At 56.6% G+C, this 25,467-nt stretch overlaps 2 protein-coding genes across 2 annotated transcripts; both read left to right on the top strand.

The window, feature by feature from the left end:
- Window positions 1–709: 709 nt before the first annotated feature.
- On the top strand, window positions 710–4,823 carry LEFTY2 (left-right determination factor 2). Its single transcript, XM_017347762.3, has 4 exons — window positions 710–1,028; window positions 1,613–1,856; window positions 2,051–2,293; window positions 3,632–4,823. Exons 1-4 carry the CDS (start codon window positions 773–775, stop codon window positions 3,993–3,995), a joined length of 1,107 nt encoding a protein of 368 aa, XP_017203251.3. The 5' UTR covers window positions 710–772; the 3' UTR covers window positions 3,996–4,823.
- A 3,349-nt stretch (window positions 4,824–8,172) lies between these two features.
- PYCR2 (pyrroline-5-carboxylate reductase 2) lies at window positions 8,173–12,225 on the top strand. The gene is made up of 7 exons (XM_002717478.5): window positions 8,173–8,828; window positions 9,061–9,131; window positions 9,989–10,168; window positions 10,273–10,494; window positions 10,667–10,759; window positions 10,944–11,107; window positions 11,587–12,225. Exons 1-7 carry the CDS (start codon window positions 8,762–8,764, stop codon window positions 11,750–11,752), a joined length of 963 nt encoding a protein of 320 aa, XP_002717524.1. The 5' UTR covers window positions 8,173–8,761; the 3' UTR covers window positions 11,753–12,225.
- Window positions 12,226–25,467: the final 13,242 nt, after the last annotated feature.

The following is a 25,467-nucleotide window of genomic DNA, read 5'->3' on the forward strand; positions in this document are numbered from 1 at the left end:
CCCAGCGCCTGTGGCTTCCTGATTCCTGTCCCTTATCCTATGTCTAGGAACAACCTGGACTCCAGCTGAGCACCAGTGTTGAGAGCGGCCTGGCCAGAATCCTGCGGCTCTCTGCATGGGAGTCTCACCCTGGGCTGAGTCACTGACAAGACACTTGCAGGGTTGCTTTCCCTGGGACTGCCAGGTTCCCTCCTTCCTCTGTCATGGGTGAGGTCGAGGGCTGTGACACAGCCCTAAGGGACCTATGCAGAGCAGAAGAACAAAGGGGAGCTTGCAAGGGCTGAACGGTGGCATGGGATGGCGCAAGGGGCTTCTGTGACAGCGGGCAGAGCCGGCAGGAATGCATAACCCTTTCACTCCTTGCTTCTTGGTGAACAAACCTACACCCAGACCGGCCTCCAGGAAGATTAAGCAGCTGGCTGATGGGACTCTCCTTTCCATCTAAGAGACTCGGTTTCTCATAGACCAGGACTAGGGTAGAGCCCAGGATATGGAACAGGCACTAAAAATGTTGAGCTGAGACAGCACGCCCGAGTGGCATCCACACCGCTCTTTGAGTCTTTTCCAGACAGCCCCCTCCTCAGGGCTCAGGGACCTGTCTGGCTGCTGGGCTCCCAGGAGGTCTGAGGGGTGTGACCTCCCTCCCTCCCTTCCTCACTCCCTCCCACCACCCCAGGCCAGCCCAGGCCCGGCTATAAAGCTGGCCCAGCCCTGGCTCTCAGCACACGCAGCTGCACCCCAGGCCCTCCTGCAACCTCTGAGACAGAGCACCATGTGGCCCCTGTGGCTCTGCTGGGCACTGTGGCTTCTGCCCCAGGCCGGGCCCGGATTGGCCCTGACCGGGGAGCAGATCCTGGACAGCCTGCTGCAGCAGCTGCACCTCCGCCAGGCGCCCGTCCTGGACAGAGCCGACGTGGAGGGCCTGGCCATCCCTGCCCATGTGAGGGCCCAGTACCTGGCCCTGCTGCAACACAGCCGCCGAGACCGCTCCCGCGGGAAGAGGTTCAGCCTCAGCCAGAGCTTCCGAGGTGAGCCCCTGCCCGGCTGCCCTGGGCCCAGGGGTGGTGTCGGAGGGCCCTGCTTTGTGGACTCTGGCGAGGTCCATGGAGCCCCGTGCAGTGAGGAGGAGCCGTGGCTGGGAGGATGGCAGCCTGGGCCATCTGGACTCTGGCTGTGCACAGAAGGTGCCCTCGTGGCCAGGACCATGGACAGGAGGAGAGCCCAGCGGGACACAGGCAGGACCTGCTGGGGCCCCATTCTCCCCCGGAGCACTCTGGTCTGGGCCTGTCTGGGAGCATCTCCCTGCCACCTGGTCCTCTGGGACATCTGCCTTCTGTCTCCCCTTGCTGTGCGCACTGGGGACAGAGGTGTGTTTGAAAAAATACTTGAATCAAAGGCCAAGTTACTCCCGTTGGGGCCAACCCAGCCCCTGCGCTGGGAGCCACCCCCAGGGCTTCCAAGGCCAGCAGCCTGCAGGAGGGTTCTGAGCCTCAGCCTCTCCCCTGAGGGGACCTTGGCAGCCCTCCTGCTGGGTGCAGATGGCCAGGCCCGAGGGCGTCCTCAGCTATCTGGCCATGCCCAGAGCGCCCGCTGACCCCGCTCCTGTCCCCAGAGGTGGTGGGCAAGTTCCTGCTGTCGGACGCCTCCACGCACCTGCTGGTATTCGGCATGGAGAAGCGGCTGCCGCCCAACAGCGAGCTGGTGCAGGCCGTGCTGCGGCTCTTCCAGGAGCCGGTCCCCAAGGCGGCGCTGCGCAGGCACGGGCTGTCCCCGCGCCACGCCCGGGCGCGGGTCACCATCGAGTGGCTGCGCGTCCGTGAGGACGGCTCCAACCGCACCTCCCTCATCGACTCCAGGTGGGAGTCGCGGCGGGGACGGCGGGGGTAGGGAGGTGCGCCGGCCCGGGGGCGGGGGGGGGGGGGCAGAAGGGTGCGGCGCGGGGGTGGGGGGGGCGGGTAGGGAGCGTGGGCGTGCAGCGCCAGAGGGGCCGCCCTGGGCCTTCGGGACTGCGCGGCCCAGCCCCGACCGCTCAGACTGGGCTCTGTCTCAGGCTGGTGTCCCTCCACGAGAGCGGCTGGAAGACCTTCGACGTGACCGAGGCCGTGACCTTCTGGCAGCAGCTAGGCCAGCCCCGGCAGCCGCTGCTGCTGGTGGTGTCTGTGCACAGGGAGCACCTGGGTCCCGGGGCATCCAGCGCACACAAGCTGGTGCGTTTTGCCCCGCAGGGGGAGCCTGGCGGCGTGCAGGGCGAGCCTCAGCTGGAGCTGCATACCCTGGACCTCAAGGATTACGGGTAGGTGCCAGGTGGACGCGGTGAATGGGAGTCCAGGCCCCTGTCCCCTGGGCTGGCTGCTGGGGCGGGGCAGCGGGGCGGTCTTCTAGTGGTAGAAGTTTTATCAGTTATTGAAAAACATCTGAAATTTTTCAGGGGACTTTCATGTTGTCGTTGAATCATGCATTTGATTGCAGTCTTCTGTTTTTATTTACTGTTCTCCATGATGAGTCTTTGGAAGAACATTAGCGTTAGTTACCAGGGTTGAACACCTTCCTCCGGGTTTTGGCGACTGCCCTCTTCCTGGGACAAAGGAACTCTTCAGAGCAGACAGTGCTGTGTGCGGCAGGCTGCCCCTTGCCTGTGGATTCTGCATTGTGGTTTCAGCCAGCCTCGGATGGCCAATATTCAGAATAAAAATACAGCTGGAACGGACATGTAGAGACTTTTCCTCTTGCCAGTACTCCCTAAACAATATAGTAGAACAGCTAGAGATGAGGCATCTACATGACATTATTATAAGTAATCTAGAGGGGCCAGCGCCGTGGCTCACTTGGCTAATCCTCCGCCTGCGCCTCAGCATCCCATATGCACGCTGGGTTCTGTCCCGGTTGCTCCTCTTCCAGTCCAGCTCTCTGCTGTGGCCCGGGAAGGCATCTGGAGGATGGCACCAGTGCTTGGGTGCCTTCACCCGCATGGGAGACCAGGAGGAAGCACCTGGCTCCTTGCTTTGGATCGGCGCAGCGCTGGCTGGCCTTAGCGGCCATTTGGGGTGTGAACCAACGGAAGCAAGACCTTTCTCTCTGTCTCTGTCTCTCTCTTTCTCCCTCTCTCTCTCTCTCTCTCACTGTCTTACTGTATCTGTCAAATAAATTTAAAAAATAAGTAATCTAGAGATGATTTAAAGCATACAGAATTGCATGTGTTATATGCAAATACTATGCCATTTTATTTAAGGGACTTGAGCACTGGTAGAGTTTGTTATCCAAGCGGGGGGGGGGGGGGGGAGGGGAGTCCTGGAACCCATCCCCCATGGATACCACTACACAAGTCCAGCTCTGCCTTCAGCCTGCTGCAGCCTCCTGTCATGTCACCGAGCACATCGGGGTCTCCGTGCCCGACACGGTTCACCTGAGGATGAAATGAAGGTGTCACCTGAGATAACATCTGGGAAGCACCTGGCTCCCTCAACAAACCGTGGCTGATTTATCCTTGATGTTTGTTCATCCTCTATCATAAATACCCAACTTTGTGAACCTAATGAGAGAAGGGTCATCATAAGCCTCCCTCCCAGATGCCCCACTTCTGGGTCTCCTGCCCTCAGCTGGCCTCTGACCCTTCCTCTCTTTGTCCCCACAGAGCTCAGGGCAATTGTGACCCTGAGGTGCCACTGACCGAGGGCACCCGCTGCTGCCGCCAGGAGATGTTCGTGGACCTGCAGGGGATGAAGTGGGCCGAGAACTGGATCCTGGAGCCCCCAGGCTTCGTGGCCCACGAGTGTGTGGGCAGCTGCCGGCAGCTGCCAGAGCCCCTGTCTTTCAAGTGGCCGTTTCTGGGGCCACGGCGGTGCATCGCCTCGGAGACTGCCGCATTGCCCATGATCGTCAGCATCCAGGAGGGAGGCAGGACCAGGCCCCGGGTGGTCAGCCTGCCCAACATGAGGGTGAAGCAGTGCAGCTGTGCCTCGGACGGGGCACCTGTGCCCAGTAGGCTGGAGCCATAGCCTCCCCAGTGTAGCTCCTGAGGCCTCTGCCCAGACACGGCCATAGCGGCAGTCTTAACGTAGGTCTTATCTGTATACTTAGTTACCACTGTCCCAATTTAGTGCCCCCATGTAGCCTTTGCCCTGTGTTCTTCCACTTCCTGTCCTTGTCCACCGCCCATCCTAAGCACTTACGTGAGTAAAGAATGCAGCTGTAGTGGGAAACCCTGGCCTGCTTATTAAAGGACCAAGCTGAGCAATGGACAGATGTTCCGCGGAGAAGTTCTGTTCTCTGGCTGGTTAATTCTCAACTGAGTGTGGGACAGCAAAACCTTATGACGAGAACTGAGGAAGCTGAACTGGTTTACTCTATTCTATGGTGAAACAAAGGAACAAAAATCCCTGCTTCTCCTAGACAGGGAGAATGTCTGAAAAAGAGGCCCCTGTCCTCCCAGATACTGACCCCTTCGGGACTGTTGTAAACACACCCAAGTTCCCTCTCCCCAGATAGGGTACCAGGAGGAAGGCTGAGGGCTTCTGGCTGGGGCAGTGGGCATGGAACCAGGCACTTGACTTCTGCGTCTGGTGGGGCTGCACGATGGGACTTCAAGCACATGCAGAAGACTTTGGGCCACCACATTCTCTTGAAAAGGGAGGAGTGGGCTCCGGCTGCAAGACCTCATTGCTGCTAGGACCTGCCCTGCCCTTCAGAAACTCAGCACTGAGGGTGCTGCCCTGTTGTAGGGAACTTAGCACCAAAGACCACTGGTCTTTACATTTTTTCTTTTTAATGTAGCAAAAACAACTGAAGGTAGAAAAGCCGAATAAATAAAGCAAAACGATGTTTCACTCAGTGTATTTAATTTCTGGCACTCCTTACAGAGGAGAGAAGGGAGCAATATTGGGGAATGAAAGCAACGTAGTGATCTCAAGACAGGGTGGACCAAAGACCCCCCAGCTTCTAGAGGGCGTTGAAGATGCTAATAACTACATTTAAAGTTTTCATTTCGGATTTTTCTCTTTTCCCACACAAGTCTCATTCCAAAGGGAGTCTTGCATGCTCTTTGAAAGCACTTTAACCCTGCACTGGTGGCCATGAGAACCGGTGTGTGTGTGTGCGACAGCGGTGTGGGAAGCAAGTTAACCTTCACTAAACACTTCCTGTGAACCAAGGCACTAAGCTAGGCAAGGTCATGTCCATTCTTCCACAATTCTTGTAACTATCCCTTGTGGTAGGTGCTGTTACTCCCATTTTCCAGGTGAAAAAACTGTGGCTGAGTCCATACAAATGTGTTGGATTTCTACACTGTAGAATGGGTAATAAATAAACTTTCCCACCCTATTCCCTGGTCTGTGTTTTGCTGATGACACAGGCATTTGGTTAAAATCTCATTTGAAAGCTGTCATATCTGGCAATTCCCCTCCATATACCCTTCCCCAAGAGTTGGGTTTCTTTCTGCCTGGCTATGGAGAAAGTTTTGCCTCTAGCTCGTAGACTATGTCTTACCCAGAAAGCTAATTAATACCAACTGAACAGTGGAAGAAAAATGGAATTTAAAAATGTCAACATCCAGGACTTGAGGACACAACTAGAGTATTGTGGAGGGGCGTGCGCTGTGGTGTGGCGTGTAAAGCCTCCACCTGCAGTGCCGGCTTCCCATATGGGCACCAGTTCTAGTCCCGGCTGCTGCACTTCTGATCCAGCTCTCTGCTATGGCCTGGGAAAGCAGTAAAGCAGTAGAAGACGACCCAAGTCCTTGGGCCCCTGCTCCCGAATGGGAGACCTGGAAGAAGCTCTTGGCTCCTGGCTTTGGATGAGCGCAACTCCAGCTGTTGTGGCCAACTGGGGTGTGAACAAGCGGATGGAAGACCTCTCTCTCCCACTCTCTCTCTCTCACTGTCCGTAACTCTACCTCTCAAATAAATAACTAGGGGCCAGCACCGTGGCTCACTTGGTTAATCCTCCACCTATGGCGCCGGCATCCCATATGGGCACCAGTTTCTAGTCCCGGTTGCTCCTCTTCCAGTCCAGCTCTCTGCTGTGACCCAGGAAGGCAGTAGAGGATGGCCCAGGTGCTTGGTGCACCCGCATGGGAGACCAAGAGGAAGCACCTGGCTCCTTGCTTTGGATCGGTGCAGCCCCAGCCGTGGCGGCCATTTGGGGAGTGAACCAATGGAAGGAAGATCTTTGTCTCTCTCTCTCACTGTCTATAACTCTACCTGTCAAATACAAAATAAATAAATGAATAAAATCTTTTTAAAAATAAAAAGAATTCTTCTAGCCACTCTGCGCTCTATCTGTGGCTCTGAAAGGGCTGTGGACCCCAGCCAGTCGCTTGCAATCAGTGGTAAAAATGGGCCTGCTGAACCAGGCTAAAAACCCAGGAGACCGGCTTCAGCTCAGACTGTGAGGATGTGCTCCTTAGCGCAGGGGAACGTGTGGAAGGAAGGCAGAATGTTCTCTCCAAAGACATCCATGTCCTGATCCTTGGAGACTGCGAGTGTGTTACATGGCAAAAGGAACTTTGCAGATAAAATTATGGTCAGGAACATAAAACAGACTATTTTGGATTATCTAATACCTTACTGCAGGAGCCCTTCCAGGTGTAGACTTCCCCTGGCTGGAGCTGTGAGAGATGACATAGACATGTAGGTCAGGGCGCTATGCTGGTAGGCGCTAGGGTATAACAGGTAAAGCCATTGCCTGTGATGCCAGCATCCCTTATGGGCACCTGTTCAAGTCCTGGCTGCTCCACTTCTGATCCAGCTCCCTGTTAATGCACCGGGGAAAGCAGCAGAGGATGGTCCAAATGCTTGGGCCCCTGCACCTCCATGGAAGACCTGGAAGAAGCTCGTGGCTCCTGGATGCAGATCATCCCCGGCACTGCCCTTGTGTTCATTTGAGGAGTGAACCAGCAGATGGAGACCTCTCTGTCTCTGCCTCTCCTCCCTCTCTCTCTCTCTAACTCTTTCAAATAAATAAACCTTTTTTTTTTTTTCCTTAAAACAAAGTGTGAGGCGTGAGAAGGACTCGACCTGGCATTGCTGGTTTGAAGGAAGCCATGAGTCGGGGAAACTGAGTGGCTTCTAAAAGGTGAAACAACTCCCTGCCGACAGCCAGTAAGGAAGGGGGCGTGCAGACGCACATTCTGAAACACCTGAGTCTGGCTGGCTCTTCTCCCACAGAGCCTCAAGCTGAGAGCCCTGACCGGGTGGCTGATCAGGAGCAAAGAACCGGCTGAGCCTACTCAGACTCCTTACCTACAAAACGTGAGACAGTTAAGACCGAGCAGGATGCCCACAGCCGATATCGGAGTGCCTGGGGGGAGTCCCAGCTCTGCTCCTGACTCAAGCTGAGACAGCAATGATGGTCAGGTTCCTGCACCCAATAGAAGATGAAGATTGGACTCCTGGTTTCCACCTGGCCCACCCCCAGCTGTTGCTGGCATTTTGGGAGTGAACTAATGGATGGAAGATGCCTTTCAAATAGATGAAAATAAATATTTGATCATATATAAATAAAAATCAGGTTTAAGATGTCTCTGTCTAGGGGCCAGCACTGTGGCATAGTGGGTTAAGCCACCGCCTGCAGTGCCAGCATCCCATGTGGGCTCCGGTTCTAGTCCTGGCTGCTCCACTTCTGATCCAGCTCTCTGCTATGGCCTGAGAAAGCAGTGGAAGATGCCCAAGTCCTTGGGCCCCTGCAACTAGGTGGGAACCTGGAAGAAACTCCTGGCTCCTGGCAGCTCCTGCCGTTGTGGGAGTGAACCAGTGGATGGAAGACCTCTCTCTCTCTCTCTCTCTGCCTCTCCTTCTGTGTAACTCTTTCAAGTAAATAAATAAATCTTTAAAAAAAAATGTGTCTTACTGCATAGAAAAATAAATGTAGAGTTATACTCCACAGGGCCACATGGTTCCATTTAATTGGGATTACAGGCAGTGTTTCCTTTTCCACTGGATGCAATTCCTGATCTCTTCACAATATGCATGTGTTATTTGTATAACAAAAATAAATGCAAAAAAAAAAGTATGCCAGACACGCCAGCCCCCGTGAGCTTCCTGCATCACAGAGGGCTTGGGTGGGGTCAATTCTCAGAAGGGATGGGCCTGCTACTTAGAGATAAGCAGGGAGGGAGGGCCCAAGGCCTGAGATCTAGGAACCTGGGCAAGTGAACAGAGGTGCGGCCTCGTCCACTTTGCCAGAGACAGCAGGCAGGAGACGGCAGTGGGCCGGGAGGGGGAGGGAGGAGGCAGGGCAGATGCTCCCTGCGAGCGCTGGCTAAGAGGGCCGCAGCGGAGGGGCCGGGGAGGCAAGTCCTCCTCGGTCTCTAAGGACGGCTGAGGCCCACCGCCAGAAGTAAAAATACGCAACCGCCGCAGCGGGGTTGACGCCAACTTCCGGCCTAGGGCAGGGGGCTCCCGGCAGGCGGAGCGGCCAGCTTCCCTGGGCCGCAGCCAAGGTCCCGCCCGCTTGTTGCGAGCGGAGGAGGCGGGCGCACAGCCCAGGCGCGGCTGCCGATTGGCCCTCCCCGAGCCGCCGACTGCTGATTGGTCGCCAGGGTGTGGCGGGGCCACGTGGCCTGCAGCGTCGTCTGCGGCCCGCGCATCCCGCGGGGAGTGAGGGGGGTCGCGGGACCGCGTCAGGGGGTGATCCCAGCCTCGGCTGGAAGCTGCTGGGAGCTCCCCGGATCCGGCCTCGTCGACGCGCCGCGGGCGGGCCCCGCACTCTCCGGCCTTCTTGGGCCGGCGCCGAGCGGGTTGCTGCGGGGAGACGCGAGCCAGGCACCATGAGCGTGGGCTTCATCGGCGCCGGCCAGTTGGCCTGTGCGCTGGCGCGGGGCTTCACGGCGGCAGGTAGGCGCGTGGCGGCAGGCGTGGTAAACGGTCCTCCGCGTGGATGATTTGAGGCCAGTGGGGTTGATGAGACAGCTGTTAAGCGCAGGTGCGTCTTTGGTGCGCGCGGGAGGTTGACGGGGTGACAGAACCTGGCACTGCAGGCGACTGTGGGTTTTGATTCTGCGATCCCGGGGAAGGCGTGGGAACGGGGCGGGTCTGATCCCCCGCTGAGAAGGCATGAATTCTGCAGGCATCCTGTCGGCTCACAAGATAATGGCCAGTTCCCCGGAAATGGACCTGCCCACGGTGTCTGCGCTCAGGGTAGGCGGGGCAGGGGGTGTGGGGGAGCGCGAGGGGGCTCAGGCCACGGATGGCTGGAGCTGAGCTGAGTCTGGCCGGGCCGTGGCGCCGCTCACCTCCCCAGCTGCAGCCTCACACAACTCTTCCACCTTCCCCGGGGCAGCGCTTGGGGTGGGACATAAAGGGAACCCAGCGAAGGACTCATTTTCCCTCAGACCAGAGTTGTGTGATTTTACAGTCTGAGCTCACCCGGAGGCTGCTTCTTCATGTAGAATAATAGCCGCTTTGTTGTTACTCCAAGGCACAAAGAGGAAAGAACGCTGCAAATGAGTTGTTTCTCTTTCCACATAAAATCCCGACTCTTCACCCAAACTCTGAGCCCTGGGGGAGAGGGTGGGTAATGAGGCAGGGGACAGGGTGACTGCCTAGGATGGGCTGGTGTTCCCAGCGCGGGGAGACTCTGCTCCTCAGTTGGCCGTCTTCTGGCCCACATGGAGGCCGTATGGTCAGATGAACAAGGAGCTGGAGTTGGAGTAGGGCCTGACCCACCTCTGCCCCACCCACTGGGTGCTGACGTGTCTGCTTCCCTGTGCCACGTTCCACCATGCAGAGGGTGCATTAGGTGTGGGAACACTGTGTGTGTGTGTGGGGGGGGAATAGCTGCTTCCTGGTTGCCATGGAGAAGTTTTACAGGACTTCTGCCTGTGCTTACTTGTCCAGTAGCAGCAGTGGAAAACTTTGTGTCAGTTGAGGTACGGGGCAAGGAATTGCAGGCTGCAGCTGGCAGAGTGAGCTTGGTGAGGGTTCAGCTGCTCCAGGGAGGCCTGGGCCCAGCCAGGCTGCCCCAGCTCAGTAAGCCTGGCCATCTCCTACTGCAGAAGATGGGTGTGAACCTGACCCGCAGCAACAAGGAGACCGTGAGGCACAGTGACGTCCTGTTCCTGGCCGTGAAGCCGCACATCATCCCCTTCATCCTGGACGAGATCGGGGCCGACGTGCAGCCCAGGCACATCGTGGTCTCCTGTGCAGCCGGGGTCACCATCAGCTCTGTGGAGAAGGTGCCCTTCTTAGCTCTCATGCCCCTGGGAGTGGCGGCCGATGGGTGGGCGCTGGGGGCAGCAGGGGGCGCGGGCCACTCACTGGGCCCTGTGTCTTGCTGCAGAAGCTGATGGCCTTCCAGCCGGCCCCCAAAGTGATCCGCTGCATGACCAACACACCTGTGCTGGTGCGGGAGGGTGCCACAGTGTACGCCACGGGCACCCACGCGCTCGTGGAGGACGGCCAGCTCCTGGAGCAGCTCATGAGCAGTGTGGGCTTCTGCACCGAAGTGGAGGAGGACCTGATCGACGCCATCACAGGGCTCAGCGGCAGTGGGCCTGCCTATGTGAGGCCTTGCCTGCTCTCAGCTTTCCGGGAGCCTGGGCAGCGGGAGGGGCTAGGATGTGGCTGGCTGGTGGAGGAAGCTGACCCTCGGAGCTAGGTCCAGTCTCAGAAAAAGCAGACCTGGGGAGGGCATTGAGTGCCTGCTGCCTGGGGCTCAGAGAGTGTCTCCACAGGCGTTCATGGCCGTGGACGCGTTGGCTGACGGCGGGGTGAAGATGGGTCTGCCACGGCGCCTGGCAGTACGACTGGGGGCCCAGGCCTTGCTGGTCAGTATCTTTCCCCTGCACTTTTGGGATCAGGGTGTGAGATGTGATTCCTGTGGGTCACCGAGTTGGGGGCAAGGCTGGGTTAGGAAGCTGGGACAAGGATGGGGCAGGTGCAGTGGGTGTGGGGCAGCGTGTCCCAAGTGCACCAGCGGCGCCCTCCCCTACTGCTCCCTTCCTGCCACAGGGAGCTGCCAAGATGCTGCTGGACTCGGAGGATCATCCAGGCCAGCTCAAGGACAACGTCTGCTCCCCCGGGGGGGCCACCATCCACGCCCTGCACTTCCTGGAGAGTGGGGGCTTCCGCTCTCTGCTCATCAATGCGGTCGAGGCGTCCTGTATTCGAACACGGTGGGTCCAGCTCACACTCATTCACACTCCCTGGGCTGGGCTCCGCCTGGCAGAACCTGCTGCCTGGGGTGCCGTTAGTGGTGCTGGAGTCTGTGCTGTTTCTAGCCACAGCCTGTTAGATTTGGTTCCGCTAAGGGTCTGCGGACATCACTTACTTCTCACCACGTTTCCGATCGCTGGGATTCATTTTGATTTGTAAACGAGGAAGTTAGGACTCATTTTCCAAGGTCAAACAGCTAATAAGTGATGGAGGCAGGCTCCAACTTCAAGTCTGTGGCTCCAGACCTGTAATTTCCCACACTCTTTCTTCATAGGATCACAGATAGTGCTTAGCGCTCTGTCTAGCTCAGAGCAACCGGGATAAACCAGGGAGGAGGAGCTGGCAGGAGCATCTGGTGTGGGCTCCGAGCCTTGGTGGTGTCAGAGAACAGGGGCTGGGGGTTCCCTGGTTCCGGCCTGAATCTGGGCTCTGTCTGCAGAGAGCTGCAGTCCATGGCTGACCAAGAAAAGATCTCCCCGGCTGCGCTGAAGAAGACGCTGCTGGACAGAGTGAAGCTGGAGTCCCCCATGGTGTCCACGCTGGCCCCCTCCAGCACAGGGAAGCTCCTCACGAGAAATGTGGCCCCCGGGGGCAAGAAGGACTGAGGCCGCCCCTGTGCCCCAGAGCCCTCGGCCCCGCCCCGCCACCACCCCTGCGCTGTGCAGGGAGGGGCAGGGCGCTTGGAGGTCTTCGCGGTGAAAACTCCTTTACTGTTGAGACTGAGAAGCCCTGCTTTCCCGCTGTCGCGTGGTGGAAGCTCAGACACAGCCCTGCACACCTCCCACCACTGGCTCAGGCCGGGCACTGAATTCAAGTCAGAACCCGGCTCGCTGGCAGGGTCGGGCAGGGCCCTCAGTGCGTCCTCCAGGCGGAGCCCAGGGCGGGCCTGTCTACTGCCGAGAATAAGCGTGCTAGGACTTCTGGGAATCGATCCGTGAAGTGAGCAACCTAAGATGATCACAGTCAGTCAGGGTATGGAATTAGACCGTGCTTGTATTTAACTCTTGCTTTAAAAGTATACCATTGGAGAAAGGCTACTCCTAAATTTAGCTGCTTTAATAAAGTTTATTTTTCATTATCCTGAGTTTCTCGTGCTTCATCCAAGGCATCATTGTAAAGAACTGTCAGGTCCTCGCTACCTCTGTGGGAGCGCGCCGTCCACGGGCAAGAAGTAGGGCCAGAGGCAAGACGTGGCGTCCTAGGGTGGGCCGAGGCGAATGGCAGAGCTGTGCAGCGGCCCTGCCGGGGTCTGGGCAGTAGCCAAACGAGGGGACCGAGGGGAGCGCTGTCGGCCCCGCACAGCCTGTGACACAACTGCTCTCTGAAGGAGAAGTGTTCTTTTTCTCTAATCTTTCCTAGGATGTCAGAGGCCTGGCAGGGAAGCCGCGTGCCCCTGCTGTGCTGCTGATTGGTGGCGGGGCTGCATCCCTACCCACAGACCCCTGCCGGCCTCCCAGAAGCCAAGGCTGGGCACAGCACCCTGAGCTCAAGGCTGGTGCTCACCCACAGGAGCGCGCTGCCTGCGTGCCGCAAGGCTTTGGTGAGGAGGCGTGGGCGGGGCCAGCGCCAGGACAGCGGGTTAAGCTTCTGATGCCGGCATCCCCTGTCAGAGTGCCAATTCGAGTCCGGTACTCTGCTTCTGATCCAGGTTCCCACTAATGTGCCTGAGAAGGCAGTGGGCAGTGATCAAGTAGAGGGCTGCCTGTCACCCGTGTGGGAGACTGGGATGGAGTTCCTGGCTCCTGGCTCTCGCCTGGCCAGCCCTGGCTGTTTGTGGGCATTTGGGAAGTAAACGAGCAGATGGAAGATGTGTTTCCCCTCCCTTTCTGTCAGTCTTCCTTTTGAATAAATAAGTATTAAAAAGAGGGAAAAGGTATGGGCACTGACCTGGGCATCAGCGTGAGGTCAGCTCTTACATCTTGTCACTTCCAGAAACGCCACCGCCTTGGAGAAGTCCTAGATGCTCTGACCTGCAGGGCTCATCCCTCATAGATACGGAGGCCAAGCTTCAGCAGCAGGTTCTGGTGGGTCTTCAGTGAGACCACATGGACTTGCTCAACAGAACGTCTAGAACATGATGGACCCCTCCCCCCAGCTGAGGGGAGCAGAGCCTTCCTGTTCCTCCCACCTCGCCAGGGCAGCCCAGCGCTCCAGCCAAATCTGACAGCCCCTGGAGAGCTCCTCCCAGCGACAGCAAGCCCAATACTCACAACTCTTGTCAGCACTTTGTGTACCACCTCATCCTGGCCATAGGCACTGCTTATAATCATGTATTTTTTTTCCCAGAAGAGTAAAGGAAAGCTCAAAAGAGGTTAAATAATTTGCCCTAAAAGATAGGAATAAACATTTCACCAAAGTAGATCTGCACGTGTGGAGCAGCACGTGAACCTTTTAGGGGAAATGCAAAGCAAAACCCGCTGAGATGCTACACACTCACTGGTGCGATTATTTTTGGTTAAATAAGACAATAACAAATGTCTGAGAATATGGAGACATTGCAGCCCTCATGCATTGCTGACCGGGATGCAAACCGGTCCAGCCACTTTGAGAAAACAGCCTGGCAGCTCCTCCAAAGATTAAACAGTAACTCTAGGATCCAGTCATTCCACTCCTAGGCAGGTACCCACGAGAAAGGAAGCACGTGCCCACACAAAGCCTTGCAGTGAGTGCGCGTGACAGCATTACTCAGAATAGCCCACGTGGCACAGCAGGCTAAGCCACCACTTTGGACACCTGTATGTCATATTGGAGTCCTGGCTCCAGGCTTCCCATCCAGCTCCCTGCTAATGCACTGGGAGGCCTACCACCCACGTGGGAGACAGATGGAGTTCTGGGCTCCTGACTGACCTGGCCATTGTGGCCTACTGGGGAGTGAACTAGCGGATGGAAGGTCTCTCTGTAACTCAAATAAAATAAATCAATAAATCAATAAAGGAGGGAGGGAGGGAGGGAGGGAAGGAAGGAAGGAAGGAAGGAAGGAAAGGAAGGAAGGAAGGAAGGAGAGAAAGGGGCCAGCACTGTGGCGCAGTGGGTTAATGCCCTGGCCTGAAGCGCTGGCATCCCATATGGGCGTCGGTTCTAGTCCCGGCTGCTCCTCTTCCAATCCAGCTCTCTGCTATGGCCTGGGAAAACAGTAGAAGATGGCCCAAGTCCTTGGGCCCCTGCACCCGCGTGGGAGACCCGGAAGAAGCTTCTGGCTCCGGATCAGCGCAGCTCCGGCCGCTGTGGCCATCTGGGGAGTGAACCAGCAGATAGAAGACCTCTCTCTCTGTCTCTACCTCTCTCTGTAACTCTGTCTTTGAAATAAATAAAATAAACCTTTAAAAAAAAGAAAAGAAAAGAAAACCCTACCTCTTAATCATCAGGGGCTGGCACTGTTACGTAGCAGGTAAAGCCTCCGCCTGCAGTGCTAGTATCCCATATGGGTGCCAGTTCAAGTCCTGGCTGCTCCACTTCTGATCCAGCTCTTGGCTGTGGCCTGGGAAAGTAGTAGAAGATGGCCCAAGTCCTTGGGCCCCTGCACCCATGTGGGAGACCTGGAAGAAGCTCCTGGCTCCTGGCTCCAGATTGGCGTAGCTCCTGCCATTCTAGCCAGTTGGGGAGTGAACCAGTGGATGGAAGACGTCTCTCTCTTTCTGCCTCTGCCTCTCTATAACTCTGCCTTTCAGGTAAAATCTTTAAAAAAAAAAAAAAAAAAAAAAAGAAAGAAAGAAAGAAAGAAGCCAGTCACAGAAGGCTACATCTTATTCCATTCATATGAAACATCCACAAAACGCAAATGTAGAGACAGAAGCAGTGGTTGCCAGGGCTGGAGTGGGAGTAGGAAGAGCAGTTTCTGTTTGAAGCAATCAGAATGATTCAAAACAAGATCATGGTGAAGATGCGACTCAGTATTTGCAAGGCACTTCAAAAAGTTCATGGAGAGGCCGGCGCCGCAGCTCACTAGGCTAATCGTCTGCCTGCGGCACTGGCACACCGGGTTCTAGTCCTGGTTGGGGCGCCGGATTCTGTCCCGGTTGCTCCTCTTCCAGTCCAGCTCTGTGCTGTGGCCTGGGAGTGCAGTGGAGGATGGCCCAGGTCCTTGGGCCCTGCACCCGCATGGGAGACCAGGAGGAAGCACCTGGCTCCTGGCTTCAGATCAGTGCAGTGCGCCAGCCGCAACGGGCTGGCCATAGTGGCCACTTGGGTGGGGGTGGGGGGTGAACCAGGAAAAAGGAAGACCTTTTTCTCTGTCTCTCTCTCTCACTGTCTAACTCTGCCTGTTAAAAAAAAAAAAAAATTCATGGAGAAATGGAATTCAAAGGTAAGTTCATTTCAGTGTAAAATTTTTTGAATTCAATCTGTGCATGGTTTTCTGATAATATGCACCCCATGAACTTTCTGAAGTACTCTCACACATAGTCATTGAATTGTGGGTTTTTTTTTTTTAATTGTGTTTATTTATTTGAAAGGTGGAAAGAGATTTTCCATTTGCTAGTTCACTCCCCAAATGTTTGCAACAGCTGAGGCTGGGCCAGGATGAAGCCACGAGCCAGGAGCTTCATCTGGGTCTCCCATGTGGGTGCAAGGCCAGCACTCGGCTCATCTGCTGCTGCTTTCCCAGTGCATTAGCAGGGCGCTAGATCAGAAGTTGAGCAAGGCCGGCGCCGCGGCTCACTAGGCTAATCCTCCACCTAGGGGCGCCGGCACACCGGGTTCTAGTCCCGGTCGGGGCACCGGATTCTGTCCCGGTTGCCCTTCTTCCAGGCCAGCTCTCTGCTGTGGCCAGGGAGTGCAGTGGAGGATGGCCCAGGTGCTTGGGCCCTGCACCCCATGGGAGACCAGGAAAAGCACCTGGCTCCTGGCTCCTGGCTCCTGCCATCGGATCAGCACGGTGCGGTGCGCCGGCCGCAGCGCTGGCCGCGGCAGCCATTGGAGGGTGAACCAACAGCAAAGGAAGACCTTTCTCTCTGTCTCTCTCTCTCACTGTCCACTCTGCCTGTCAAAAAAAAAAAAGAAAGAAAAAGAAATTGAGCAGCCAGGACTTGAACCAGCACCTGTATGGGATGCTGGTGTCGCAAAGCCCAAACTATGTGCTTAAAAAGGTGAATTTTACCCTTGAATGTAATGTAAATTACATTCAAAGGTTTTAAAAAAATAAATTGCCCAGATCTCTTAAAAGAAACATATATTTATTTATTTGAAAGGCAAATGACAGAAAGAAGAGACAAACACATACACAGATCTTCCATCTGGTAGCTCACTTTCCAAAGGCCAGCAACCCCAGGGCTGGGCAGGCTGAAGCCAGGAGCCTGGAACTCCATCTGGGTCTCCCACGTGGGTGCCAGGAAGCCAGGGAGTGGAGCCATCCTGTGCTGCCTTCCCTGGCACGTAAGCAGAAGTCTGCAGCAGAGCAGCTGGGACTTGAACCAGGCACTCTGACATGGACGCTGTCAGCCCAGGCAGCAGCTTACCCTGCTGCACCACCGTGCCCGCCCCTTGCCCAGGTCTTAACACAGTATTTTTTTTTTTTTTTTTTTTTTTTTTACAGGCAGAGTGGACAGTGAGTGAGAGAGACAGAGAGAAAGGTCTTCCTTTGCTGTTGGTTCACCCTCCAATGGCCGCCGCGGCCGGTGCGCTGCAGCCGGCACACCGCGCTGATCTGAAGCCAGGAGCCAGGTGCTTCTCCTGGTCTCCCATGGGGTGCAGGGCCCAAGCACTTGGGCCATCCTCCACTGCACTCCCTGGCCACAGCAGAGAGCTGGCCTGGAAGAGGGACAACCGGGACAGAATCCAGCGCCCCGACCGGGACTAGAACCCGGTGTGCCGGCGCTGCAGGCGGAGGATTAGCCTAGGGAGCCGCGGCGCCGGCCTTAATACAGTATTAAGTCCGGCCCGCGTTCGCACTCACCTCTTACCCGAATGCCGTCCTTTCTGCACTCATCCTGCTGGCCGCCATCATCTTCCTCTCCACCGCTGCAAGACCACCCCTGCCCAGGCCTAAATCCACGAAAATACATTTCCTGAGCACCTACTCACTGCCAGGCCCCAGCTTACCTCTTGGTGCCTGGGGTTGGCCTGGCTCAGGCGAGCCATCACCTGCCAAGGACCACTGCCCTCCACTTCGGAATTTCCACAGGGTAGGGGCAGGGCCAGATTTGACCCAGGGTGACTGGAGCCCTGGCCCTCCCCCAGGGAAACGTCAGAGGGTCGCTCCTTCCAGAACAGCACTTCCGGTCCCCTCCCCACTGCCAGAGCTGGGGTCTGAACCAGGGCTGGCAACTCCCGGAGGGTGTCCAAGGCGCCCCCGTCCCCGCCCCCTCTCCTGTCAGGCCCTGGGCAGAGATCCCAGAGCTGGCTCCCGGTGCCCCCAGGGAAGGCGCCGATAGGGCTGGGGGAGGGGCGGCGCCGATGAGGTACCCAGTGCGTGCTGCTGCACCTGTCACGTGGCCTGCGAGGCCCATGTTCCTCCTGGGTGGAGGGTAGCTGTGGACACAGAGAGACGTGGCAGACATAGCAGCAAGAGGACGAGGCGAGCAGAGAGGGCGAGAGAGCAGGTAGTCAGCCGCGGGGGAAGTGAGCTCTCAGCGGTGTGAGGCCGACCTCACCACCACACCAGGAGTCCTCACAGCCCGGGCTGGACAGGCACCCCGTGCGGGTGTCTCACCGGTCCAGGCTCAGTGGCTACCCTGAGCAGGCGCTGCTCCGGGGTGTGTGTGGGGGGTGGCACCTGGCCAACCTCTGCCACATCTATCCCCAGCTGGGGGCCGGGTGGCTCTGCTGCAGCACCAGCCTGCCTGGCCGCCAGGCACACGGCCGGCCGCGGAAGCTGAGCCGCCGTCTCCTCTGTGCTAGCATAGCCTCCGCCCAGTGCGCGTCCAGTGCGGGTCCATTGCGCGTCACTGCCGTGTGTTGCCCAGGGAGACGCCGCCAACGGCACGCAGTGGGCAGCACTTAGCGCTCCTGGTGAGAGCAGCACCCGATCCACACTCCCTGACCACTGCTCCCTGCTGCCCTCAGTCCCCGGGGCTCAGGACCCCAGAGGAAGCGTCCCGTTTCCTGCCTGTTTTGCTCTTCTGCCCCAAGTGTTAAGGACACTTCTTTAGGGAAATGAGGTCGAGGCTGACTTCTCCCTTGCTTGCTTGCTTTATTTTACTCTTGGATGTTAGTTGACTTATTTTTTTCCACAATTACTCACTCTGGGCCCTGTGGGAACACAAACACACCCTCCTCTGGTCCCCACAGCCCACGTGACTGTTGCTAAGCAACGCTCCCCAGAGGGCTGCGTTTTCCCTCCCCATTCCCCCAATGTTCTGCGAGCCTCATCAAACCATCAAAGCCTGCGCTCTGCTTTTACCAACAAAGCGTCTGGACCGAAGTGGACATTGTTGTCACCATGTGAAATCAGTAACATTTTGAAAATGAAACGCACCGCTTTTCAAGGCCCGTTCCTTGGCCGGCGCCGAGGCTCACTAGGCTAATCCTCTGCCTGCGGCGCCGACACCCAGGTTCTAGTCCCGGTCTGGGCGCCGGATTCTGTCCCGGTTGCCCCTCTTCCAGGCCAGCTCTCTGCTGTGGCCAGGGAGTGCAGTGGAGGATGGCCCAAGTGCTTGGGCCCTGCACCTGCATGGGAGACCAGAAGCACCTGGCTCCTGGCTTCAGATCAGCGCGGTGCGCCGGCCACAGCAGCCATTGGGGAGTGAACCAACGATAAAGGAAGACCTTTCCCTCTGTCTCTCTCTCTCTGTCCACTCTGCCTGCCTGTTTAAAAAAAAAAAAAAAAAAAAAAAAAAAGCCTGTTCCAGTGTGGCTAGCACAATATCTTAACGCAAAAAAGAGAGAATGCAAGATTCAGCTTGGGGCTGGCACTCTGGCATAGCGGTCAAGCTGCTGCCTGCAGCTGGCATTCCATATGGGCACTGGTTCAAGACCCAGCTCCACCTCCGATCCAGCTCCCTGCTAATGTGCTTGGGAACACAGCATAAGATGGCCCAAGTGCTTGGGTCCCTGCACCCATGTGGAGACCTAGATGAAGCTCCTGGCTCCTGGCTTCAGCCTGGCCAGCTCTGGCCATTGTGACCATCAGTAGATGGAAGATCTCTCTCTCTCTCTCTCTCTCTCTCTCTGGCTCTGCTTCTCTCTCTGTAACTCCGACTTGCAAATAAGTAAATAAATCTTTTTTAAAAATTAGATAAACTCTAGAAGCTCTAGAAGGATTCAACAAGCAACCAACAAAAGGGGTCTCCATTCTGGGGGAGAGGCAGGAGGCCGTGGCAGATGGAGCAGGACAGGAGCGAGGCATTGCATCACACACCCTGGGTCCTATGCGGAGTTAGGAGTCACGCGAGACTGTTGCTTAGTCACAGGTTAGTTGGGCCATGCCCAGGCCGTGCCATACTCCTGCAGAGCCCCTGGCCCTGAGATGATCAAGGCTGGCCCCTGGGGCTCCCACCCTGGTGTAGGGCTGGGTCCAGAACCCTCAAGCAAAGATGAGCAGAAGGGTACCCTCTGCCCACCTCTTCTTTCCTCCTAAGGCCACCTTCTGTGCAGCTGGTCCCCAGGGTGGACTGGGAGTGCCCACCTAAGCCTCCTCTCCAACAACACCCCCAACATCCACACTGCAGGCTCACCTGCTGTTCACCTGCCTCCCCCACCAGCCTGGGAGCTCCAGGGGCCTGGGCTGGGCTGGGCTGGGCTGGAGCTTGTGCCCATCATCTGTTAATGGGATTGGAATGCCTGCTATCAATCCTGGAAGGGCTCGTAAGCACAGCACAGCTGCGCGTGCTAGCCAAGAGACACAGCTGAAGGCACGCCTCGGTGAGGACAGCGCCCCTGCCTGCCTGCCTGCCTGCGTGTCAGGTGTGCCTCCTTAGGCCTCTGGTCACTGGGCTGACACCCCGTGCAGCTCCCAGCCTGCTCTTGGGCCCGAGGCTCTGGGGTTCGGAAGCCATTCTGTTACGCAGTCTTGCGAGTCCCATGGGCTGGGTGTGAATTCCTGGCCTGGCCTGGCCTCTCTGTCTCAGGGAACCTGGATCAGTGTAGCCCACACCTGCCCAGTTGGCTGCCCGAGAGTCTGTTCAGGGCGTGGACCCCTTGAAGACATCCCGCCAACTCTTACAGCTCTGGGCGTCTTCGGGTAAGAGGGAAGCAGTTGAGGGCCACGTGGGAGAAGCGGGGCTGGAGAGCCGTCAGTGCACAACCGTTTTAGGCGGAGTTCTGTGGATGAATGCTCTCTCTGAGAACAGAAGCAGCTGGGAAGGTGCGGTGGTGGCTGGGTGACCAAGAGGGGTGTGCCTCGTGGGTACCGCCCCACCCCGAAGCCGCATATATGTGAATATGACATTGGAATTTCACTTGCAGCGTCTTGTCGGGTAGGTGACGGCAAAGAACGCTCTTTTTCTGTTAGATTAGTTAATACATTTCTGGTAACAGAGAGAGCCACAGCCCAGGTTCTAATCCTCGCTGGCTGTGTGACCTCAGGCGAGTCTGAGTCTACTTCTTTTTCAATGTGTTACTGTTCATTAAAGTGGGAAACAAGTAGCCCTGGCCAGTGCTCCCAGGTTGGCCAGTGGATTTTCCTGAAGCCCTTGAGGTCACCTGGGTCACCACGCAGCTTGGAGGCAGCTCGGCAGCTGACCATGTGGCGAGGTCCCCCGTTCCCTAACACGGGCGGCCGGCTCGTGGTTCCGGTGGAGCACGGCTCCGGATGTAGAAAGCCCCTTACCAAAGACGTGTTTCCCTCCTATGGGCCAGGCTCAGTATTATGCATGCAGGACACACGATCTCATGCAGTCTTCTTTATTTCTTAAAGATTTATTTATTTGAAAGGCAGAGTTACAGAGACAGGTTCACTCTCCAAACGGCTGCAGATGCTGAGGCTGGGCCAGGCCGAAGCCAGGAGTCAGGAGCTTCCTCCAGCTCTCCTGTGTGAGTAGCAGGGGCCCGAGCAGTCGGGCCATCATTGCTGCTTTTCCAGGCCATTGGCAGGGAGCTGGATCAGAAGTAGAGCAGCTGGGACTCTGTGGCTTAACACCACAACACCAGCCTCAGTCTCTGCTTTTTTATATAATTTTTATTTATTTGAGTGACATGAAGAGGAAGCTCTCGTCAGCTGGTTTGCTCTTCAAATGCCCACAACCTTGCAGTCCCACTGGGAGCTGGAAACTCAATTCAGGTCTTCCACGTGAGTGGCAGGAGCCCACTCACTTAAGCCACCCCCGCTGTCTCCCAGAGCCTGCTCTGGCAGGAAGCTGGGGTCAGCAGCCGGAGCTGGGCATTGAACCCAGGCACTTCACTGTGGGCCGTGGGCATCTGAGCCACTGTCTTACCCACTAGGCCCAACACCACCCTCATGGAATCTTAATTATGATGTGGTTGTCACTTTCCAGTTACACTCACGGGGAAACTGAGGCTTGGACAAGTTAGGAACACAGCCAATGAGGGCGAGGCAAATCCAGGCCCAACGCTGAGCTGTGCTGCCTCAGTTCGGCTCTGCCAGCCCACTGCCCTCAAAGGGCGGGCACTCGGGAGCACAAGGAGCAACTGGAGAAACAGGCTGGGTCGGGGCCAGTGCTGTGGCATAGCAGGTGGAGCCGCCACCAGCAGTGCCAGCATCCATTATGGGCACCGGTTCAAGTCCTGGTTGCTCCACTTCTGATCCAGCTCTCTGCTGTGGCCTGGGAAAGCAATAGAGGATAGCCCAAGTGCTTGGGCCCCTGCACCTATGTGGCAGACCTGGAGGAAGCTTCTGGCTTCAGATTGGCACAGCTCTGGCGGGTGGGGCCACCTGGGGAGTGAACCAGCGGGTGGAAGACCTCTCACAGCCTTCCACAGCGATGGGGGCCTTGTTCCCAAGGGCACTGAGAAGTCTGTTTGGGGAGGTGGAGACCTCATTCCTGTCTGAGAAATTTTTTTCAAGTTAATGGAAATAAGTCTTTATTAAGTAACTTTTAATATCAGAAAACTAAAAAACGCATAATTCTCTTTATAATAACAGTGTTTTGGCCATCTTAAGTTAAAGGCTCTTCATCATAAAATATGTGGTTTTAAACTTAAATTGAATTTATAATCCCTAGGACATCCCGACATATATATAACAGAAGAGTGCAGTAAAATTAGCAAAATACTGAATTACATTGATAATTTATCATCCTTCGTTTGTGGTTTTTAGAAACAGTACACACATCTAATATATATAGATTCCTTGGCTTATTAGTTGCAGTGGGATGCCGGTGCTGCAGGTGGTGGCTTTACCCGCTATGCCATGCGCTGGACCCAACACACCCTCAATTATTAACCAATACAGGTGCACCCCAAAGCCCTTCCTGAAATAGGAAAACCCAGGTGGCCATTTCCACATTCACCAAGAGAGGCACTGGATAGAAATTCACAACTGAGATAATTGCAGTCCTTGATCCCTGAGAAATTTTTTTAAAGGCTTATTTATGTATTTAAGAGGCAGTTACAGAGAGAGAGACATGGAGAGAGAGGTCTTTCATCTGCTGGTTCACTCCCCAAACGGCCACAATGACCAGAGCTGGGCCAATCTGAAGTCAGGAGCTTCTTCCTGGTCTCCCACGCAGGTGCAGGGGCCCAAGGACTTGGGCCATTCTCCACCGCCTTCCAAGGCCACAGCAGAGAGCTGGATTGGAAGTGGAGCAGCCGGGACTCGAACTGGCACCCATATGGGATGCCGGCACCGCAGGCGGCGGCTTTACCCACTACGCCACAGCACCAGCCCATGCCTGAGAAATTGAGCGGAAGGAAAAAGAAGCGATCTTCTGTGGAGCTCCTTCCAACGCCATTACCCCCCCACTCCCCCCACAGTTCCCCTGTGTCCTCAGCCTGCCTGCCCTGCGCCCCACTGGCTTGCCCACCTCCTCTTCCTCCCCCATGCCCAGCCACCCGGGTCCTTGGCACCCTGCACGGTGGGGTATTTTCTCATGAACGCAATGCTGTGGTCTGTTGTAGCACTTTTGAGCTGACAAGATGCTGTGATCACCCATCCTGTCCCACAGGACCCCACACCCCTCTGGGACACGGGGCTGGGAGGCATCCCCACCTCACACACAGGAGCACTGGGCACGTGTACAAGGCCACTGGGGAGCTAGCGCCTCCCCAGCTTCTGGATCAAGTCCTCCTGCCAATTCTCCCCATCAACTCACGCCCGAGCCCTCAAGGGCAGCACTGGTGGCTCCTTAAAATGCTCCATCAGCCGCCCCAGGTGCACGAGGAAAGCCTTGCCGGTGCCCAGTCCATGTGTCCCCACGGCCCAGCGACAGAGGAAAGGCCCCTGGCCACGAGAGGGCGCCAGGAGCCAACCGTTGAGTCCCAGCGAAACCCCAGAGGCCTGGGTCCTGGAAGACAACGGAATCAAAACACATGGCCAGCTTGGCGTCCGCCGGCCAGGTGTGGCAGGTAATTTCGTGCATCCACACAGCCAAGGAAAGTGCCTGGATCCATTCTCACCCCCTCCAGGACTGGCAGGCCCACAGAAACCTGCAAACCTTAGCCTGGCACTGCAAGTGTGTTCAGGGCCCTCGTGGGTCACCTGTTCAGGGGCCACCAGTGTCGCTCGGGAGCACCCTTGAGCGTCACTTCATTAACTCAGGAGCTGCTCTATGAAGTGAGGCTGAGCAGTCCCCAAGGAAGGGCGGAGCGGAGGAGGAAGTGAGCTAGGGCTCCGCCTGGCGGCTGCTGTGTTTACTACAGTTATTGAGGAGCCTGGGGCTCCAAGAGCTGAAAGGGCTGCACACGAATCAGGCTCCGGCTGGGTGGGCCCTGGGCTGGTTCCAGATGGGGTTCTTAACGCAATCGAGTGTCTGCCTTTTGAATTAAGGGAATGGAGGGGAAGCAAGCATGTATTAGATTCCATTTCCAACCTCATTACCCTCAACTCGGCAAAACACCCGCTCAGCCTGAACCCCAGACCTACCCTAACCCCGTGCGTTTCTGCTCACCATCGTCTCCTCCCTGTCTGCCCCATGGCAGACTCTCAGCTCCCTCCCCAGACCTCTCTGGCAGCTCCACTGCAGACTCAGGCCTCGGCCAGGTGTGGGAGCCACTGCCCGGGCACTGTCCTGGGAGCTGGACAAATACTTGCTAAAGTGAGTTGGCAGGGGCTGGCACTGTGGCACTGTGGGTTAAGCCTTCATTTCATAGCAGAGTCCTGAGGTCCTGCCACCCACATCGGAAGCCCAGATAGGGGGCCTGGCCCAGCCCTAACTGTTCATCTGGGGAATGAACCAATGGGTGGAAGCCCTCTCCCTCTTCCCCTCCCCCTCCTTCCACCTTCCTCCTCCCCTTCCCCCCTCCCTCCCTCTCTTTCCCGTCCCTCTGCCTTTCAAATAAACAAATCTTGTTTAAGGAATGATTTAAGCTGATTGTAGCCAGTAGCCAACATTCCCAGGTGTCCAAGGTGCTAGCCCAGGTAACCTACACTTATCCAGGTCTTATTTTGGGCACTTGAAGTATAAATTATTCACATACCAGCCCCGATGCAAAGGTGTCACTACCTGAGACATTCGGGTCAGCCCTGGGACGTGGCGGTGAAGGGAAGCTGGAGGTGACCACAGGTAAGAAGGCAGGGAGCGGGGGTGGGGGGATTGTGTGTTGGCCTGCCTAGACACGTGCATGTGCTCAGCTGTAGAGGTTAGCTGAGATGAGATGCGAACCACCTGCCTCAGTCCCACTTGAATGCATTGATTCATTGAGTCATTTATTCAGTCTTTACGTTGAGCACCTACTATGTGCCAGACCCAGAGCTAAAAACAACCAGACTTGATTGCATTGTCCCCTAATGGCTTTCCCAGTCTGGCAGGAAGCACAGGGCTATGAAGAAACCATTGCCAAGTCCATGCAACGAGACAAGGCATGCGGGCTTAGGGCTCCCCTGAGCACAGCCGGGTTTGGGGAAGCCTCAGTGAAAGCCACTGTGTGTTTGGAAAGATGCGGGGCTGAGGGGCGGGGCTGGCTAAGGAGTGGCCCTCCTGTGACAGGCACTCCCTGTGTCCACGGGTGCTGTGGGCACCATGTCAGGGCGGGTGAGGTCTTTCCCACTGTGAGTGTGAGGGGAGAGGAGTGTGTGTGGCTGGGGCTGGCAGGGACTGGGCGACAGACTGAGTGGTGGGAGAGGCTGGACCTGGAAGACTCTGGGTTTGGCCTGTTGGAAGGCAGGTGCAGCTCCCAGAGCTGGGGAAGCAGAGAGGGATGGAGCCTTGATGTTTGCCTATGAAAGCAGACTCTGAGCGTGTGGGACACCAGTACCTGTGTCTTGTAGCTGGCGCGTGGGGAAAGGGTGAGGGGGCTGGTGGAAGAGGGTAATCTCCCAGGCTTCAGGACC

This window comes from Oryctolagus cuniculus, chromosome 13, assembly GCF_964237555.1.
Source record: "Oryctolagus cuniculus chromosome 13, mOryCun1.1, whole genome shotgun sequence".
NCBI lineage: Eukaryota > Metazoa > Chordata > Mammalia > Lagomorpha > Leporidae > Oryctolagus > Oryctolagus cuniculus.